Genomic DNA, 20,306 nt, shown 5'->3' with positions numbered 1-20,306 from the left:
GTATGAACATACATAAACACATACATTAAGCACACACACTCACACTACATTATGCACCAATTAGATATATCGACTTTTTAGGTGTGACCTTTGTGTTCTACCTTATATACACACGTTATACATTCTAGATATGCAAAAATAACAAAACCTTACATTTTTATTGTACGTTATACATACAGAACTACAACACCTACATTCTCCATAAACTTCCAATTATGTACAAAGACAACGTTGGACAATGGAAGCTGCATGTAAACTTCAATATTTGTGTTGTTTCAAATATTTCATATGTTTTTTTTTCGTATTTAAACATCACTTTTCTTCTTTCCTCGCCTTCTTTTTTATTGCACCAAATTTTATTTCGTTTGCTCCTTCCTTCCTTTTAGTCTCCATCAATCATTTCCATTTTTAATTTCAAGTCAACTTCTACTAATGTTGTGTTTTTTACTTTCGTCTTTCAGTTTTCTCAGCAGCATTAACTGCCTTGCCCTCCTCCTCCTCCTCACTCTTATCTAGTCAGACCTGTTAAATCTTAGTTTTCTTCTGCACAAATGTTTATTCGGTTGTTAAGATAAAGTTTTTCACTTACAGTATTTCTTTCAGTCATACTTCCCGTTTGGACTCAAATCTTAACCAGAACAACTTAAAAGGCGAGCGAAATAAAATTGACATGGACTCAAATTTGAAAAAGGAACGCTCCCCACTTGATAATGTCAGTTTAAATGAATCAAGTAAGTTGAATATAATTATTAATTATTAATTATTCAGTTTCTTGTGTTGTAGAAAATTTCATTCACAAATGAAATACAAATATAATATTGATATGTGAGTGCAGGTAACAAGTGCATTTGATAATTACATGACTGCAGAATCTATCCCACTATGTGGTACCTTGTCTGAATTCTTCTGCCAGACCCCAGAAGTCTAATAAGGTATTTGACAATACCTTATAAGTGAAATTTGGTAGCAGAAAACTGTGTGTAATCCCATCATATATGTGTGTATATGGTTGTTGAGTTAAGATCTCAAATATCTACTGATGAAAGAACTCAATATTTGTTAAGTCAAATTTAATATACATTTGGGGATATTGACATGAATAGGACTCTTGTTTTGTTTCTTGCAACTTATATACACACTCATATATGTATGTGTGTGTTTGTATATATTTTGCTGAAATATATCAGCTAAGAATACAAATATTGGCAAAAATACTGGTATTTTTTGCAAACTAAATCCTTTCATATATCTGTTCTGCATCAAGTTCCAAGCATTTCTTTGTCACTACGGTTAGTACAGTGATCCAGTGTTCACCAGTTAAAATAGAAAATAACATGTCACCCCTCATCTCTGTTCCTCTCATGGTTTTTCCACCTATGTCCATATTTAATGTGCATGAAGCTAATGGCATGGGTATAACTTTCTGCATAAAGGACACACAGTTAAGTAGAGACTAACATACTTGATGTAGTGAGCTCCAAAACATTTGTAATTAGAATTATGGCTGTTTGAAAAGATGAAATCATTAATGTTAATGACAATCGTTATCAAGAAAGACAAGGGAAGCAACCTTGAAATCCAAACCAATTAAAAATTGAATAGAGACATAGAGTGAGCAGTGAGTTTGATGTTTGGTAAATATAGGGACAACTCTAGAGATATTTCATCTTTATTAGGCCACCTTAGCACAATATAGTCCCACGTGCACTTGTCAGAGCTTTGAATGACTATCATAACGTTTGTGCATGTATGCACACACAAAGCATTCACTGACTAAGCAAAGTAAAATAATGACATGGGAAAGTTTCCCCTCCTCTGCAGTTAAGTGTAACATAATGTAATGGTGTAAACTAATGTTGTGTAAAGCTAGGTTAATTTGCATAAAATGTAAAACTCATTTAATTTCAATTCACTCTAATATTGTTACATATTTTTTTTTCTACTTTAAAGATATTTTTGAGGTAAATTAATAGTCAAACTTACTTCAATTACATATTTTTTTGTCATTGATTTTTATTCATAGATGCAAACAGAATCAATACTCAACCAGGTAATGTGTCTTCCAACGAAGAATGTTCTCTTTTGTAATGATTATGGTGCTGGCGGCGGTGGTGGTGGTCACTACCTGTCTTTAAAAATTGTTTACTTTACGAAATCAGAATATTCAACAATTTTCCGCTTGCAACTGAAATTTTCGTTCCAACCAAACTGATGCATGCTGAAAATTAAATTTAAAATCTTTCTTTCTTTTTCTTCTTTTTTTTTTTTGAGAATCAAATAATAACAAAATGGTTTATTCAAATTTTAATTTCTTTAATGAAAAACAAATTCTTTACTAAAATCTTTTACTTCTCCAAAAAAAAGCAAATTTTGTTTCATTCATATTGGTTTTATATCCTTAAATTCCTTTTGAATTCATTAAAATTCTCAGAAATTAGTAACGTTAATTTTAACTCTAAATTTATCTTTTTTGTGTCTTTAGAAAATTTGAAATTTCTTCTAAAAGCTATTGACTGCACATCATTAATATTCAAAGATGTCATCACATTTACAAGATTTTCTTTTCTTAATGGCTCCGCTTGCGTATTCCTTTTGAATATTTCTGAAGGGTTTTAGTTCTTTTAAAGACTCATTTCTCCCATCAATATTGATTGGTTTTTTATATCTTTGGTTTTTCACTTTTCTCATTTTTCTTTGTCTTCTCAGTAGACAAGTCATTTCCTTCTTTTAGATCAACTTTAGTCATTCAAAACATTTATTACTTTATGTTGAATGAAGTGAAATTGTTTTAAAAAAAATTTCAGTTCTTTCTTTCTTTCTATTTTGTAGTTTAATTCCCTGCAATCTTATTTCACTGAACCCTCATGTTTAGATTGTCTTCACACTACCACACCAATAGACAGAAACATGAAATAATGCAAGCTTTTTCTAGTTTCAAATTTTATTTTCATTTATCTACACACACACACACACACACACACACACACACACACACACACACACACACACACACACACACACATATTGTGGTACAAAAATGTGTTCAGTACATCAAAAGCAATGTATGTTAATTTATGTCAAATAGAGATTACATATTCATGAGCTGCTGCTTCCTTACAAATATGTCTATTTAACTGAAGGACAGAGCAGGTAGAGTTACACCTAAGGAGTATGTGATCCCTATTTAATTCACATAAATTAAGATATATTTAAGGAATAAAAAAAGGAGGGAAAAATAATTATTTTCCTTGTTATGACTAAACTTATAAACTAAGTTCTAAATTGCATGTTTCAAATTATTTATTCACCAAACTCTGCATGTTACAAATCACACTTCCATTTCATGCAGCTAAAAGTAAGAGAGAATATACCAATCACTGCAGAAGGCTTTGTCCTCATGTATAAGGACCAAGTTAATAAAGTTCTCTTTGATTTACCGACCAGAAATTGTGAGTACAATGACTAAAAGCCATGAATTGTACTTCATTATTTTTCTGTTCTACTCCTCATATTTTAGATATTATTCTTTAATGGATTAATCAGAGGAGAAGCAGTTGAGATTTTCATCTGGGGTTTTGTGACTGGTGGCAAGAAGTTACCCTCAGACCAGAAACCTGTCCAAATGATTGCAAGAAAAAGAACTTCATTAAAGACACTTAAAGAGTCGGGTGGTGGTTTAAGTCTTCCTCTCAAACTCAGGAATGGCCTCTCTCAAGAATTTCTATATAGTTCCTGTTTATCAAGTTCCACTCACAAATTGGAATCAAATTCCAAAACCCCATAATTACTGAATAAACTATTTAACCACACAACAGTTCCTGCCCTTTATATAGACACACGTCTATCCACAAGCCTGCACCCACCACTCATATAACACAGACTGTTCTACACCCAATCTTCACGCAGACAGTAACCACACACCTGCACTGAATACATAGACTGCAAAATATGTAATATCTGCTGGAAATAATGGTATTTGGTCCTATTATTTTCAGTCTTATGCATTCTTGTCTTTTAATATCAAATGCTTCAAATGTCTGCCAAATGCTTTTACAATTCTAAAAGCAGAATAAGCAATGTTATTCAAAGACAGTTTGCAAAACTACCTTTTCTTGTCTCACTTCAGTTTACAGATAAAATTTTCTATTTTTATTGCATGTCAATGAATACTGTCGGTATATGAAGGTTCTTGTAACTATGAGGTTAAAAAAATACAATTTAATGAGAAAGCATGTTAAAACTTCTGAATCACTTATTGGTTGCATGTCAACAATTATTATTATTGATGCCATGACCATTTTCTCATGAGAATTTCTATATTTCACTTGATTGTCACTAAATTCTTTTCACTCCTGTATTTTTTCTTTTTTTTAGTATTTCTTTCTCTATGCAAGGTTTTGCTCCTTCTAGGTTTCAACATGAACAGTAATTAATACTTATGTCTAGTCTCTGACTTGTGGGATGTTTTCCTTCTTGTAAGGCTAAGAGAAATAATTATTGTTTCTTCAGTTGTTTTGTTACAACTATTTCACTGCTACTTCATCTTTCTATCTTGGAATGTTACCCTAACCCTAACATCCAAAGAAACTTCACAAAACATTTTTATTTCTTCCTCCAAATTCAAATCACACGTGGTTCAATGATACAGACAAAAAAAACCTCTTTCAACAACTTTGGAAAACTTTGTTTTGATTGGTTGTGTTTACTTTAAAGTTTTGATGAGTCCTAACACTGTCTCACATTTAGTTATGGGGGTGGGGCACGTACAGTAAATTATATTGACCCCCATGACCTAATTGGAATTTTATTGGCTGTAGAAATATGAAAAACAGAATCAGTCAAAGTGAGATTTGCAACTAAATACTGCAACCATTTGGTCTTTCATACTGATTCTGCTGATTCACTGCCTTTAATTACTCTTTAATTAATTAATTAACAAAAACTTTATGCATTCTATATTTCATATATAAAATTTTCATTTAGTGAATATAAAAATAATATAACAAGAAGAAAATGTTTAATTTGGTGCCACACAATTTTTTTAAAATTAGAAAGCAGCTTCTAAATAAAATTATATTGCAAATTAAAATTATCCAAAATACTAGTATCTGTTTAATGAGTAATGTAATTAATTGAAGCGTGTTAGATCCCTGTTTTCTTCACACATGCACACACATGTATATGTGTGTGTGTAAAAGATGTGTTAGTGATTTAGTTACTTCCAACTCAGGCAAGTCCTGATATTTCTCTAAATGTTTTCTAGACGTGAGAAATAAAATTATACAATAAATATTGAGAGAGAAGAAATGTCAATATTGCTTAAAGCATACACGACTCCAAGTTTTTATCTTGAAATGAAGCCGTACACTACTTATGCGACTTGAGCTAAATGCCAATTTGTTATCATTCGAAATCCTAAAGATTTATGCATTTTTTAAAAACCAAACTATTTTTTAGCCTTTATAATTGAAGATATTGCTTAGAATGAAAGTTTTATTTGATAGTTCACTTTTTTATTTTATACAAAATTTCATTCACAAAATTTTCACAATTAAAAATTAAATGAACAGAAATTATATTTTAAAATAAAATATCCAATTTTTAATAAAGATTGTTTAAAACCTTCATAAGTGTTATAAATTAGTTGTAGTCAGTTTGTCTTCAAATAAAATAAATTTTCATTGTGAATAAATTATAAATGTAACATTTTTTTCTGAGAATAATTAGCAATTTGAAAATTTAATTAATTGTCTGTATTTAATTAAATGATTGTGAGTTCAGATGTTGTAATTTATTTTCTCTCTCAAAACAACTATTAAAGAGAAATCTTGAAAGGACAAAATATCTTCTGCTGTTTCTGTGATAAACAAGTGAAATAATATTCTAATTGTATTCCTTAATTTGTTTTCAGGCAGCACTTCTAGTCTGAATATCCAACCCCAAGACGGAAATTCAGAAGAACCTGCATTTGGTGGCCCAAAACCTATGTTGCCTTATAGTTCTATGTTTATTTTCGGTCCGACCAATCCGTAAGTATCAACTCTCATATTTTTCTAATTAATGGTTTGTGTCAGTGTTTAACAGAACTATTTTTAATATTGTTATGTCTTTGTTACAAGTATGGTCTTGTAAAACCAGCTGTGGAATTACTGCAAGTGTGGCCTTGTAGAACTGGCTCTAAGGATTATTGGAATTGATTTTGTAGGAGATTATTTTAGCTGTGTTTTACAATAAATATTTGAATGGAATGAGTTCCCAAAGCAAGAATTGCTATAAAACATTTTGTTATACATGTATGTTTGTGTGAAAACATTTGGATTAAAAATCTAAATTGATTTCATTCCAGTCATTATAACTCCTTTCTTAATTACATGATCAAACTCAAATTATTATTTAATTAAAAGTGACATTTTGTTTCATTATAGCATACAACAGTACACTGGCTCTGAACTATTTTAATAAGCTTCCTGAGACCACCTCTGTAATCAATCTCACCCATTTCTTCCTTTTTTTACTTTTGCAGTGTCCGCCGCTTTTGTCATTTTGTGGTCAACCTACGTTATTTTGACTTATTCATCATGATCGTTATTTGTGCCAGCAGCATCGCTCTGGCTGCAGAAGACCCTGTCAATGACGAGTCTGTAAACAACCAAATATTAAATTATTTTGATTATGTTTTTACTGGAGTTTTTACTATAGAAATGTTATTAAAGGTATGTCAGCTCTTTCTATTCCTCTAACACATACACACACACACACACACATTTATATACACATACATTGACATATACCTACACATGTCTTCATTTCATCTTTCACTTGTCAATGATAATGTTGAGTTCCTTAAAAGTGAGATCTTTGGTGGCTGAACAATCCAGTCTATTGTAGGTGCCATGTACATATGATGGTGGTGGTGGTGGTAATAACGGTTAAACTATGCTGATGTGGTCTAATAAAAGTAGAACATGTATGATGCTGCCATCATATGACCAAAGAACAGACACTTTTCCTAATTAATATTAATTTACACACCCTGCCTTTATACTCAAAATTATTCACATAGATAATGATAATTAATTAAAATGTCTTGTCCAATTACATTCTTACTTTACTGTTTGAAAATATAGATTTCAAAACTAATAATGTTTGCCTTTTTATTTCCAATCGCTGCAATTTCTCTCACTGTATTATCTACAAACTCTATTTTCAGATTGTAGATCTTGGTATAATACTTCATCCCGGCGCTTATTGTCGGGATGCATGGAACATTCTGGATGCAACAGTTGTCATATGTGCTTTGGTAGCTTTTGCATTCAGGTAAGTATTTCAAATTGATTTTTCACTTATTTTGCTTAAAGAATTTCTTTGAGAAATTAACAAGTACGTTTTGGTTTGGCAAATTACATTTTTTTTTTCATGATGAAGAAAAATAAACTATTTGCAAACCAAATACAAAAACGAAGTGTGTGTGTGTGTGTGTGTGTGTGTGTGTGTGTGTGTGTGTGTGTGTGTGTATATATATATATATATATATATATATATATGAGGGAGAGAAAGATCTTATAAAATGTTTAATTAGTAATATTTTAGAAATATTATTAATTACTAATTACTGATATCGTGATTTCATTGTATTTTTTTAGCGACAGCGCAGGAGGAAACCTTAATACTATCAAATCATTACGTGTTTTACGTGTACTTCGTCCCTTAAAAACCATTAACAGAATTCCAAAATTAAAAGTAAGTACTTTTCATTTTTACCAAATATCTCTGTATTGTATTTTGATTATAGGTACAACCCCCACACATTCACTCAAAATCTTGTCTTTGGTACAGAAAAAAATTCTCCCCCCCCCCACACACACACATTGTTACACAGATGTTGGTTATGTAATGCTTGTTTAGATGGTAAATCTAAATGATTCTAAACGATATTTTTTTCTTTTTTAATTTTCAGGCTGTCTTTGATTGTGTGGTGAACTCATTAAAGAATGTATCCAACATTCTTATTGTATATCTTTTATTTCAATTCATTTTTGCTGTAATGGCTGTGCAATTATTCAAAGGAAAGTTTTTTTACTGTACAGACATGTCAAAATCCACACGAGAAGAATGTCAGTAAGTTACCATTCTCTCACTCAGTCTTGCTTCTTAACTATTCCTTACTTATATTTTTAATGGGAGACATTCTTTATGTTTTAGTTAATTTTGAAAAAAGAATTTCCAGGGATTTAATTCAACAACTAAATGGCAAATTTGCAGAGTCCTTACATTGTTGCCTAGAATAACTTGTGATATTTAGTTTGGGATCTATGCATTCTGAGTTCAAATCCCTTCAAGGTTAATTTGCCTTTCATTCTTTCGGGATTTATAAAATAAAGTACTATTTGTACCATTCAAGTTTTGGGTTTGGCGTAATTCACTTTCCCCATCCCCCTAAAATTGCCGGCCTTGTGCCAAATTTTGAAACTGTTGTTCTTATTCTTATAATGTTGTTATTATTATTATTACAGGGGTCAATATTTTGATTATGAAGATAAGTCAGATAAACCGCGCGTTAAGAACCGGGAATGGCTCCGGCAAGATTTCCATTACGACAATGCTATGTATGCAATGCTGACATTGTTTACTGTCACAACAGGAGAAGGTTGGCCAACGTAAGATCAAACAGCTCTTTTACTCTATTTGATTTTTCTACTTGATTTTTCTATTTGATTTTTTTGTCCATTAATTCTGCTGTAGTTCCATTCACATTTAGGGAATTAACAAATCTATTTATATTAGTAAATATATATTTTTTTTTTTTTTTTTCTCTAGAGTTTTGAAGAATTCCATGGACTCCACAAACGATGATATGGGACCAAAACCTGGCTCCCGAATGGAAATGGCAATATACTACGTTGTGTTTTTCATTGTCTTTCCATTTTTCTTTGTTAACATCTTTGTGGCCTTAATTATCATAACGTTCCAAGAGCAAGGAGAAAACGAATTAGTAGATCAAGATTTAGATAAAAACCAGGTATTTCTCACTTTTCTCACCTTTCTCACTTTTCTTTTTCCTTCCGTCTTTCACCACAATTTGTTAACAAGGGAATTACCAGATCAATTAATATTTTCCCTGATCTTACAAATTAAAATTATTTTTCTTTTCCTTTCTCTTTATTAAGGATTATGTGATTTGTGTGCAATTATATTAAAGTTCATTATCTTTCTTAATTCTAGCAGAGAAGGTTAATTCCTAATCCTTCACAGGGTCTCTGAGACTAGTCAGAGGAAGGAAGATATCTTCAAATGGTACCTCCAATGCCTGGTGGTGGTGTTTAGAAGGCCATGTGTATGACCCCTTCTTGACTAAATTATTTTTAAAATACATGAAACATATTCCCTACCTCCATATATGATCCATAAATACTTTTATATCAAAATATATGGCCAAATCCCAGCATCATATATAATTAATTCTTTAGTTTATCTTGCACAGCAGAGGCCTGAATGCTTACATCAGTGTGTACTTGGTTAAAACTTCCTCCATATTGTACACACACACACACACACACACACACATATTTGTAGCAGAGTTAAACAAAGCAAGAGCAGCCAAGATTTATGGAAGGGAGATAACTGCATTATTACTGCCTATGAACCATGGTTTGAATCTTTTAAAAAATCTGGTCTCCAGAATCTTCAAGAATGTTGTGATATATATATATAAACTGTGCTGAATCTGATAATTGCTATTTCAAATTTGGTTATTTTTGCAATATTGTTTTCTTTCATTTCAGAAACAATGTATAGAATTTGCCATTGAAGCACGGCCATCATGTCGATATATGCCCAAAAATAAAAATTCCTTAAAATACAAAATATGGAAGGTTGTTGTGTCACCTAAGTTCGAATATGTCGTCATGATACTGATTGCTTTAAATACAGTCGTCCTCATGATGAAGGTAAATTAGTCCTTCATGTTTCTCTTTCCAGTTTTTATTGTCCTTATTAAGAATTAGTAACTATACAATGTCAGCATAATTGATACTCGTAACTGACCGTTATTAATTTGTTCTTTAACAATGAATCGATGTTTTAGTAAATTATAAAACACAAATGGTTTATTTTGTAACAATGCTTTATTGGGTTCTTATTTTGAATTTAAAGCTAGAAATTTATAAGGGATAGGTACAGTTAATTAAATTGTCCCTATTAAAATCTTATGATAGCTTGTAATTATGATAATTGTTAATTAGAAGTATAATTTTCTACTGTCTACATAAATTAAATCATTTAAAAAAATTAATTTGGAAATATTTAAATGTTATCTAATTTCTAGATTAGTTTCTTGTTTTTTGTGTTGTTTTTCTGAAGAAATAGCAAAACTATGGCAGCTAAGTAAAAATATTGTTTTATTCTTCATGTTTACTGACTTTTGTTTCAGAAAAATATGCAGGGAAATATAATAGCATTTTACTATAAAGGATGGGAAATATCAGGAAATAGTGGCAAAGTATTTCTTTAAATGACAAGAATTATTGGGAATTGTTTGTTTGACTGTAAAAGACTGGAAATATCAGGAAATACACACATACAGGCCCCTATCAACCATCATAACTTCTCTGTCTTTATCAATATCTTCAATCCACTTTCCCTTTCTGATGTGGATTGGATGGTTTATCTGAGGCAGCATCTTCTAATTATATGCCCTGCTTGTTACCTACATACCTATCACCCTTTAAAACACAGCATTGGGGCTTACCTATTTTAAAACACTGTTATGGTATTGATATATATTAAAGGAAGATAATCTAAGCATTATTATCAGCCAGTTGAGTGATAATCTATTAGAAATAAATCTATAGTTTATTAAAATATCGTTTACTCCATGGAGACACCTGTGTATGATTTCATTTCATGTCAGGTCCCAGCATTCATATAATTCTGGAAAGATTTGTTTATTAAACTATTCCTTGTTTGTCATTTATTGTACTTCTTGCTGGCTCAAAGTTCGGTCTATTGAAATGTAGGTTTAATTGTGAGGCTAAAATATTTGCAACCACAGAGTTTTAGGGATCAGATTAATCCCTTGTGAATAAAATTTGGTTGATGGAAACTGTGGGGATGCCCATCACATACACATATATATATATATTTAGCTTGCCAGTTAGCTAGCTAGATGACTGATTGATAGATAGATAACACAAGGAGTAACTGGCCCCTTGCCCTCCTCCAATAACATGTAAATGCACAATCTGTTTGTTTGCTATCTAAGCCAGCAGCAGTTAAACCGGCAACCCTTCCCTCCCATCCCCACCACCACTTCTTGAGAACGTTGGAGAGTACCCAGTAGTGCCAGAAATAACAGCTAACCATGTGGGGGTTGTAGACTCTTACGTATTTGTCTTCATCTCTAATTACTGGTACCCTGGCCTTTACAGCTTCGTCTGTACTCTCCATGATTATAACAACACCCCTATCGAATCAATTTAAAGAAAGGGAATATTTTTAGTTTCTTTCTTGTTGTTACTACTACTACTACTACTACTACTTCTAGAGCTGCTGCTGTTATAATAATAATTGTTGTTGTTGTTTTAATTGTTATTAATGCAAAGTTAGAGTTTTGTCTGTAATGAAGTATTTTGTTAAAAATGAAGTAAAATTTGATTTGATTAAATTGGATGACTAATGACTCCATACAATGAGAAAATAAATATTTGAAAATGGTTAATTTTACAAAGTTAATTAGTAATTAATAGATGTCATTAACTGTATCATTTATAATAATAATAATCTCACTATTGACACAAGAAGTATTATATTTTCCAATATTTTCCTAATGCTTTCTTTCAGAATTAATGCTTCGTTTCATTTTTTTGTTTCTTGAATATTGTTGTTGCCTTCTGTCTTTTTTTTTTTTTCCTTTTGTTTTAAATCGTTCGTTGGTATTTTTGTCTAGAAAGAAAATAAGCTCATTATATTTTTTCCCTTTCTTTGTCAGTATAATGGCTCGTCACATGAATATAAAAATGCTCTTCAGAAACTTAATTTAGCATTCTCAGTGTTGTTCACAATAGAATGTGTGCTGAAATTAATGGGATTTGGCATAAGGGTAAGCCAGGAAACATAGGGTCTCAAAGATTGTTCTCTTGCTTTATTTTTTTCAATTTCTAGCTGCTACCTTTGCAAGGTTATCAAAAGACCCTATTTTACTAAATTCAACCTCATTTTCACTAAGTTGTCCAATTTTAATGGACAAACATAAATCAGCAAACATATTTTCTTGTTAAACAATTAATGGCAAGGGTGTTTCTTCTTTTTGTTCTTTTTCTCAATACAAATGAATTAGGAGGAGACTTTTAAGCTTTTCACAGTATTGCAAAACATTCTACACATATATATATTCACATACGTGTGTGTATATATATACACACGTATGTGTGTGTGTGTGTGTGTGTGTGTGTGCATAATGCAAATATATATGGGGTGGGGACAGAAAGCAAAGCCAACTATTGTTGGATATTTAAAACTCAGAGAATGGCTGGGGAACAGAAGTTTGTATCTCATGCGGGTTATTCTGACGTAGACCTATCAGAACATTTTCAGTGTAAGACAAGGGAGGGGGTGGAACAGTGTCTTCAACTTGTAGAACAATTTCTTAGGATAAAATGCTAGGAGATAGCAATGAAAACCCTGAAGAGAGTTTGCTTACTGTGTGGAAATTTTTTCATTCCTTGCAGCAATTAAAATTTTGAACTCTCTTGGAATTTAATGTTGTCAACACAGTTCTTTACAAAACTCCTTGGATTCTGGTTTCTATCAGGTGTGGAACATATTTTTCATGTTGAAAAACTCTATCAAAAGGTTTAATTCTGCCTCATAAATAAATTGACCACATAAGATAACAAAATAGTAATCTTATTAGAAATATCAATTCATAGTATATAAAACTGAAAATAAAGCTTTTTGTACAAAACAAAAGAGTAACTAAACTTCAGTTCAGGTACAGGTATGTGGCAAAGCAATTTGCTTCATAGCCACATAGCTGGGTTCAATTTCACTGTCTGACACCGTTGAGCATCTTCTACTGAGACTTTGGTTGACCAGTTCCTTTGAATGAAGGTTAGTAGACAGAAATAGTGTGAATTCCATTGTATATATGTGGATATGTATGTGTGTATAATATATAAGTGGGAAACAAGGTGGGAAAAATAGTACTCGAGTACCAGAGGTAGAGTAATATGTTTTATTATTAAAGCTGCAAAAATATCACAAAAAAAACTGCTACTCAGAGTTTCACGTTCCAGTTCGTCAGGCAGATTCTGGATCACATCTGCCTGACAAACAGGAATGTGAAACTCTGAGTAGCAGTTTTTTTGTGATGTTTTTGCAGCTTCAATCATAAAATATTTATATAAACTTAGATTTATATATGTGTGTGTGTGTGTGTGTGTGTGTCCATGTAAATCCCTTTGTCAAAAACCATAAGTTACCAGTTCTTTGAAATAAGCTACAGACTTAAATAAATTCTAGGATTTGTTTAATTAACTAAAACCATTGACGGCTGTACTCCAGCATGGCCACAGTTGAATAACTAAAACCAGTAAAAGCAAAGCAGAATTCATTTAGCAGGAAATAATTCTAACCAGAGAATCCAAAAACCTTTACAAGTTTTTTTAACACTTTTTCTCTGGCCCCTGGATGCTATGTTACTCTAACCAGTTTACAAAACTCTTGTCTTTCATTAACCCCATTTTCATATACAAATGATGCAAACAGTTGTAGTGTGTAATTATAATACTGTTATGGCTAAGTGATTTACAAGTTTCCTTTACAAATATGTGGCTTTGAGTTCAATCCTACCAACAGAACCTTAAGCATACATATTCCATCCTGACATCAGGTTGACCAAAGCATTGTGAGGGAAATTTGGTAATACAGGGCCTAGTTGTAGAGGATTCCTGCTTTGAACACTTCATTATAATACAATAATTAGATAAACTAGATGGGTTGGCTCATAATTTGGGCTGTTCCATAATTACAGACATGGATGCAACTTTATGGCTCCAGTAAGGAGAATTCCAAATGGATTTATAGCATCTTCATTCATTCTGTGACCTTGAAGCCTTTAACAATTTTTTTGGTTGATTCCATTGTCTTTGGGTTAGGGTTAGGCAAGTGAATTCTACCATAGTCTGAAGTCAATCAAAGTCTTGTGACTGAAAGTTGCTAAATAGAAACCGTCTTTAAGCTCCCCTTGGGAAGTACTACTGTTCCTCTTCTTGTATGGTAAATTTAGTCTTAAACCAGTTGAACTCTACCAAACTGGCCTCTGGCTGCCTTTAACAGACTCCAACTGTTGCAAGTATTTGAGTCGGGTCACATTCTAGAAGTTCTTTCCTCCCTTTCAAGTTTTAGACTTTTGGGTAAGGGACAACAGGACTTCTCTTCTACTTTTGTCATGTAAACAAGATTTAAATGACAAATATATATAAACTTCATTGAAATATATATTAGAAAAATTATAATCTAGTTAATTTTAGTTTTCACTTTGAATCTAAATTAGAAAATAAAAGTATTACATATTTTATGTGAACATTTCGATTAAAACTGTTTATATTGTTTTTTTCATACATACATACATATATACATATGCATAAGTATATATATATATATATATATATATATATATATATATATATATTGTGTATGTTAGCATATATATATGTGTGTGTGTGTATATATATATATATATATATATATATATATATTGTTTCCCAGTATCTTATCAGCTATAGTTAGCAATGTGCATCAGCAGAAAAGTTAATTCTGCAATTTGTATGCACTTTCTCTCTCTTTAATGATATATGTATACTAGGATACCTACACATATATATTGTGTGTACCACTAACCTACACTAATGCTATACGTTATCAAACATATATACCAGTTACTCTAATATTGTATCTACCAAGTCTGTCAGGGGTTCTTTGTCACTCTGTTCTCCTACATCAGATCTTATTGCAAAATCAAGAATTGATCTCTTTATTAAGGAGTCAAGCAATTAGAGAAATTCTAGTAGTTTTTAAGGAGCTTTTCACAATCTGAAAGGTAGCAGCTTTTGGTACTTTAGAGATCTTAAAGCACTTACTGTTTATTTTTTTTTTCAAAGCTGTGATGTTCAACAGTCAAAAAAGAAAACCAAACTCTTCTCATGATATTTGGAACGTTGTTAATTCTTGGCACAAAATATTATTTGATTTCAATAAACTGATTCTCTGTGAAATAACATCTTTAATTTTGTGCATCGCTTATTACTTATACATATGTGTGTGTATGTACATGCAGAGATATGCACACATACATATGTACATGTAGGTATATACACACTTGTAAATGTTGTGTGTGTGTGTGTGTGTGTGTGTGTGTGTGTGTGTGTATATATATGTATATATATATATATATATATATATATATATACATATATATACATACACATACACACACACACACACACACACACACACACACACACACACTCACATGCACACATGTAAATGTTTGTACATCTCAGCTTTAGCCAAACAAATTCTTTGATTTCTCCAGTTTTCTGGGTATCTTTCAGTTCCAATATTGGCTTTACCTATGTTGCTTCTGCTGTCATTTCTTTTCCTTTTTTTTTTTTAAACTAGAAAAAGTTGTTGAGGAACTAGGTTTTGTTTTGCTTGTTCTAGGATGTTAGGCAACTGTAATCTTCTTTCCTCTCGGATGCTAGCTATGGATGCTAGATTTACTATGAATCACCAAATATTCAATCTTGTAGACACCATCAGCAATTACCTCCATCAAGTGTATCTCAGTCATACTACTTTGATTAATATTACTACTACTACTAATAATAATAAGAATAATGATGATTATGATGATGATAATAACAAGGCGGAAGATTGTGATTGATTTTAATGGTTGTGTTAGTAAAGTAAATGATGGTCTTACTTGATTGAATATTTGTTGGTGTCTGAGCATGTTTAAAATATATTGAGACCAGTCACACAGGAAATACAGAGCAATCAATAAACAGGCAAGTATTTTAGTATGGATTTCTTACATATATATAGTAATATTGTTTCTTGGTATTTTGTTCCTTTTTCAGTTCTATGTCAACCCTTATCCTGAACCGAACCCACAGGCCAAAATCTTCCTGAACGTTCAAAAATACATAAACATTGCCTTCACTATTCTTTTCACCATTGAGTGTGTTCTGAAGTTACTTGGATTTGGACTCAAGGTTCAAAACTGTATTATGTTGGCTGCTGCCTTTTGTTGAGTGTCCTCTATGTTAGTACCTGCCAACTGAGCTCCTCCTCCTCCTCCGCCTCCTGCCCCCCACCCCATGAAAAAAAACCTTTTGTTTCCTTTTGTTGCACATTTGTAGACATAAGTTTTCTTTTCTTTTCTTTTTTTTTTCGTATTCCCTATTTTATCTCTTAAGCACCCATCATTCTCCTTTCTTGCAATAATAAGACAACTATTTTTTTTATTTCATAGTAAAATTAGCTGTAGTGGGTGTGATTTTTCTTGCAATGATAAAATAATAATATTAATCCGCAATCTGACAACTGTTTCACCAGACTAGCTGTAGTGGGTGTGGCTGTCAGTCCTAGTTGGTGTTCTAGTGGGTGGGCCACTAGAAGGACTCCTTTCAGATAAAGTTTGACATGTACAGATTCATCAATTAATGAAGTAAAATTAAAGTTTAAAAATAGAAGTGTGTTTGATCTGCTAGAAATAGCACACTAATCTCCTTTAAATCACATCCTACTATCTTAAATGAACTTTTGGAAGTGCAGTCTCATGTGTGTGTGTGTGTGTGTGTGGATATGTATGTTTATATACATACTCACAAAAAGAAAAGAAATTGATGGTCAACACAGGACTGTTGTTGATCATAGATCTGTTCAAAAAGAGCTGATCTAGGGTTATATAGATGGATGGGCAGGGGCGGATAGATAGATAACTGTCATATGAATTTGAAATTTTGGAAGCTTTTGTGTTTATTTTCAGAAGATTTAAGTAACTCTTCATCTCCAATTCTAATTTGTTCTTCCTTTATTGCTAAAACAAATGATCCATCATCATCATATTCAACTTTATCTAAAAGCATAAAATCTTCGACACATTTAATGCTGTTATCTCACCCAACCAGGCAACTGCATCACTAAGCAGAAGATAGAAAAATTGCTAACCCCATTAGTAATTCAAATTGAATTTATTAATTTAGAATAAACATGAAATTTGAAATAATTACAATTTGTAGAATCTCACTATCATCATCATCATCATCGTTTAACGTCCGCTTTCCATGCTAGCATGGGTTGGACGATTTGACTGAGGACTGGTGAAACCGGATGGCAACACCAGGCTCCAGTCTGATTTGGCAGAGTTTCTACAGCTGGATGCCCTTCCTAACGCCAACCACTCAGAGAGTGTAGTGGGTGCTTTTACGTGTCACCCGCACGAAAACGGCCACGCTCGAAATGGTGTCTTTTATGTGCCACCCGCACAAGCCAGTCCAGGGGCACTGGCAACGATATCGCTCGAAAATCCTACAGGAGCCAGTCAGGCGGTACTGGCAACGGCCACGCTCAAAATGGTGCATCTCATGTGCCACCCGCACAAGAACCAGTCCAGGGGCACTGGCAACGATCTTACTTGGCTTGCCGGGTCTTCTCACGCACAGCCCATTTCCAAAGGTCTCGGTCCGTAGTCATCGCCTCGGTGAGGCCCAATGTACGAAGGTCTTGCCTCACCACCTCAGCCCAGGTCTTCCTGGGCCTACCTCTTCCACGGGTTCCCTCAACTGTTAGGGTGTGGCACTTTTTCACGCAGCTATCCTCCTCCATTCTCACCACATGTCCATACCAGCGCAATCGTCTCTCTTGCACGCCACAACTGATGCTATAGATTTAATTAACTAGTACACTAATTACTCTCATTGCAGAACCTCTTTACTGGCACCACCTATCCTTGAAACACTTCTGCAGTTGCTATTTTGATTGATTTTGATTGATTTTTCAACAATAATATTGAATTTGAGGGACTATGATTTAGTCTTTGTAATATTCTTTGAAGAATATTTAAGGAGAATAAGAAAAAATTCCCAAAATCATGTAGACTTACTCTGGGAGTACGTTTTCGATGGCAGCAGTTAAATGAATCAAATATATTTTTGGACTTCGAAATTATAAATGGTTTTGAGAAATATCTTATTTAATTGTGTTTTGACTATTTTAGTTTCTCGCTGGAAACATAGATTGTTACAGACAGCTAATTACGGCTTCACAATCTACAGTTCTTGAGGGTTTATCAATCAATTTTGCAGTTAAAGGAGGAAACAAGATATTTTTCTCATAATTGCCTTTTAATAATTAAGAGTAAAGTAATATAATAAGTTTGCTACGTGCAGCAAACACCAACCACATGAAGTAAATGAAAGAACAGCATCTGTATATAATGCTAGTTCAGGATAGTTAAGTGAGCCATCCAAAATAGAAAAAGTTGTCTTACTCTTCCTTACTTTGATCTCATGTTTTATCATTTCTCTCATTATCTCATTCATCCATGTACTTCAAGGATATCTTCACATCGGTTTCTTAATTTAGTCATCATTCCATAGACATTAAATGATGAAATAAATGTTGAAAAATAATTTATTTAGCAATCTATGGGGGAACTATGTTATACATACATTTGATAGATAGATAGATATTTTCTGTTCATAATTTAGAAGTTCTTTTTGGTTTATTTTCATTTTGTTTGAAGTTATTTTTTACATAACTACTACCATTATGATTCCCTCCTCTTCCCACCACTATGAAGGTACTATCCATTAAACATACAGTGAAAGTATTCTCTGCATGATTTCTACACTCTTGCTCTCTCTCTCTCTCTCTCTCAATCATATATATATATATATATTTATATATATTTATATATATACACATACATACATGCATACACAAATACATATATATATATGCTCAGTGATTGTGTTGTAATAAAGCACACCTTACATATTTTGCTCAGTTTCCACCCAGTCCCAGCCAGCTCCATCTCTCTCTCTCTCTTTCTTTCTCTCTGTCTTTCTCTCTCTCTTTCTCTCCTCAATATTCTCTCAATCAGTGTGCTATTTTCTGAAACTCTGTGTCAGTATGTCTTGCGTTGTTATAACACTGTTGTCAGTTATTACACTGTCGTCACTGTAAAAGCTGATCATTTTTCTGGCTTCATATGTCTATCTACTTTCAAACAGACTTGTTGAGAACTGCCAGCAATTATAAGTGGTTTAAGGGTCACAGAAAACAGACTTCCATTTTCTTCTCTTTACTATTTTCCATCATTCCCTATTGCAGAAAAATGCTCCAAAATAGTTCCATACTAATATACAATTTTTTCTGTAAAAGTTAAAAAGAATATTTATCTGCTGAAAGAATCCCAAACAGTTTTAGAACTATCTTTCATTCCATTCCATAGACTGTAAGTATTCTTTAAGTATTTTAAATCCTGTATTCCTTTGTATAAATCAAATCTTTTTAGATGAATTTGCTCTGAAGACAATTATAGTCACTCTTCTCTCATTGATATCACATTCTGCCATTTTATAGAAAATTTAGGAAGGATCACTCTTTTTGTTAAAACTTCAGAATTTATTTAGTGGAGCTTAGAATAAGAAATATAATCCTACCGGAATAAATTCATTTATGTTTTGGCCAGGTTTGAAATGATTGATGTAAATATTTTAAACCTTACAAATCCAGCATTATATTGTTATCTAATAATGTTGTCATAGGATAAATTACCAGATGAAAAGTTAAAGAAATGATTTAAATATCTTTCAAGACAATTTTGCTTTTACTTCTAAATAAACTTCAGCTATAAACCTTATATATATACATATTCATCATCATCGTTTAACGTCCACTTTCCATGCTAGCATGGGTTGGACGATTTGACTGAGGACTGGCAAGCCAGAAGGCTGCACCAGGCTCCAATCTGATCCGGCAGAGTTTCTACAGCTGGATGCCCTTCCTAATGCCGGCCAGTTTAAGATAAAAACTTTCACTGATTATGTGATCAAAATTAGATTATAGTTAAAAAAATTATCATCGTAATAAAATCTGCAATTTTTAATTTAAAATTAGTATAAATCAAAATTTTTATTTAATAAAATAATATAGAATATAAAAGTGTGTGTGTGTGTGTGCTCTCTTATTCTGTGAGTGTAGAATATAGCTAGAATACTCCAAGATGCTTTTATCTC

General features: G+C 32.3%; 1 protein-coding gene across 50 annotated transcripts in view; it reads left to right on the top strand.

The window, feature by feature from the left end:
• Nucleotides 1–20,306, top strand: part of LOC106879088 (voltage-dependent calcium channel type A subunit alpha-1) — a 676,127-nt gene that overhangs the window by 568,533 nt on the left and 87,288 nt on the right. For 25 of the 50 annotated variants that reach the window (XM_089338755.1, XM_089338752.1, XM_089338751.1 and 22 more), the window contains 11 exons: nucleotides 592–731; nucleotides 2,024–2,050; nucleotides 5,912–6,029; nucleotides 6,524–6,713; nucleotides 7,211–7,317; nucleotides 7,644–7,740; nucleotides 7,958–8,118; nucleotides 8,514–8,657; nucleotides 8,818–9,019; nucleotides 9,783–9,947; nucleotides 16,140–16,274. In XM_089338755.1, coding sequence (XP_089194881.1) covers nucleotides 592–731; nucleotides 2,024–2,050; nucleotides 5,912–6,029; nucleotides 6,524–6,713; nucleotides 7,211–7,317; nucleotides 7,644–7,740; nucleotides 7,958–8,118; nucleotides 8,514–8,657; nucleotides 8,818–9,019; nucleotides 9,783–9,947; nucleotides 16,140–16,274 — 1,486 coding nt within the window. Of the gene's footprint in view, nucleotides 1–591; nucleotides 732–2,023; nucleotides 2,051–5,911; nucleotides 6,030–6,523; nucleotides 6,714–7,210; nucleotides 7,318–7,643; nucleotides 7,741–7,957; nucleotides 8,119–8,513; nucleotides 8,658–8,817; nucleotides 9,020–9,782; nucleotides 9,948–11,986; nucleotides 12,098–16,139; nucleotides 16,275–20,306 lie in introns of all 50 variants that reach the window. The other 25 variants (XM_089338741.1, XM_089338762.1, XM_089338764.1 and 22 more) reach the window with 7 other exon arrangements.

The sequence above is a fragment of the Octopus bimaculoides genome, chromosome 21 (assembly GCF_046866305.1).
Source record: "Octopus bimaculoides isolate indiv1 chromosome 21, ASM4686630v1, whole genome shotgun sequence".
Taxonomy (NCBI): Eukaryota; Metazoa; Mollusca; class Cephalopoda; order Octopoda; family Octopodidae; genus Octopus; species Octopus bimaculoides.
This window is presented reverse-complemented; position numbering and strand designations above follow the sequence as displayed.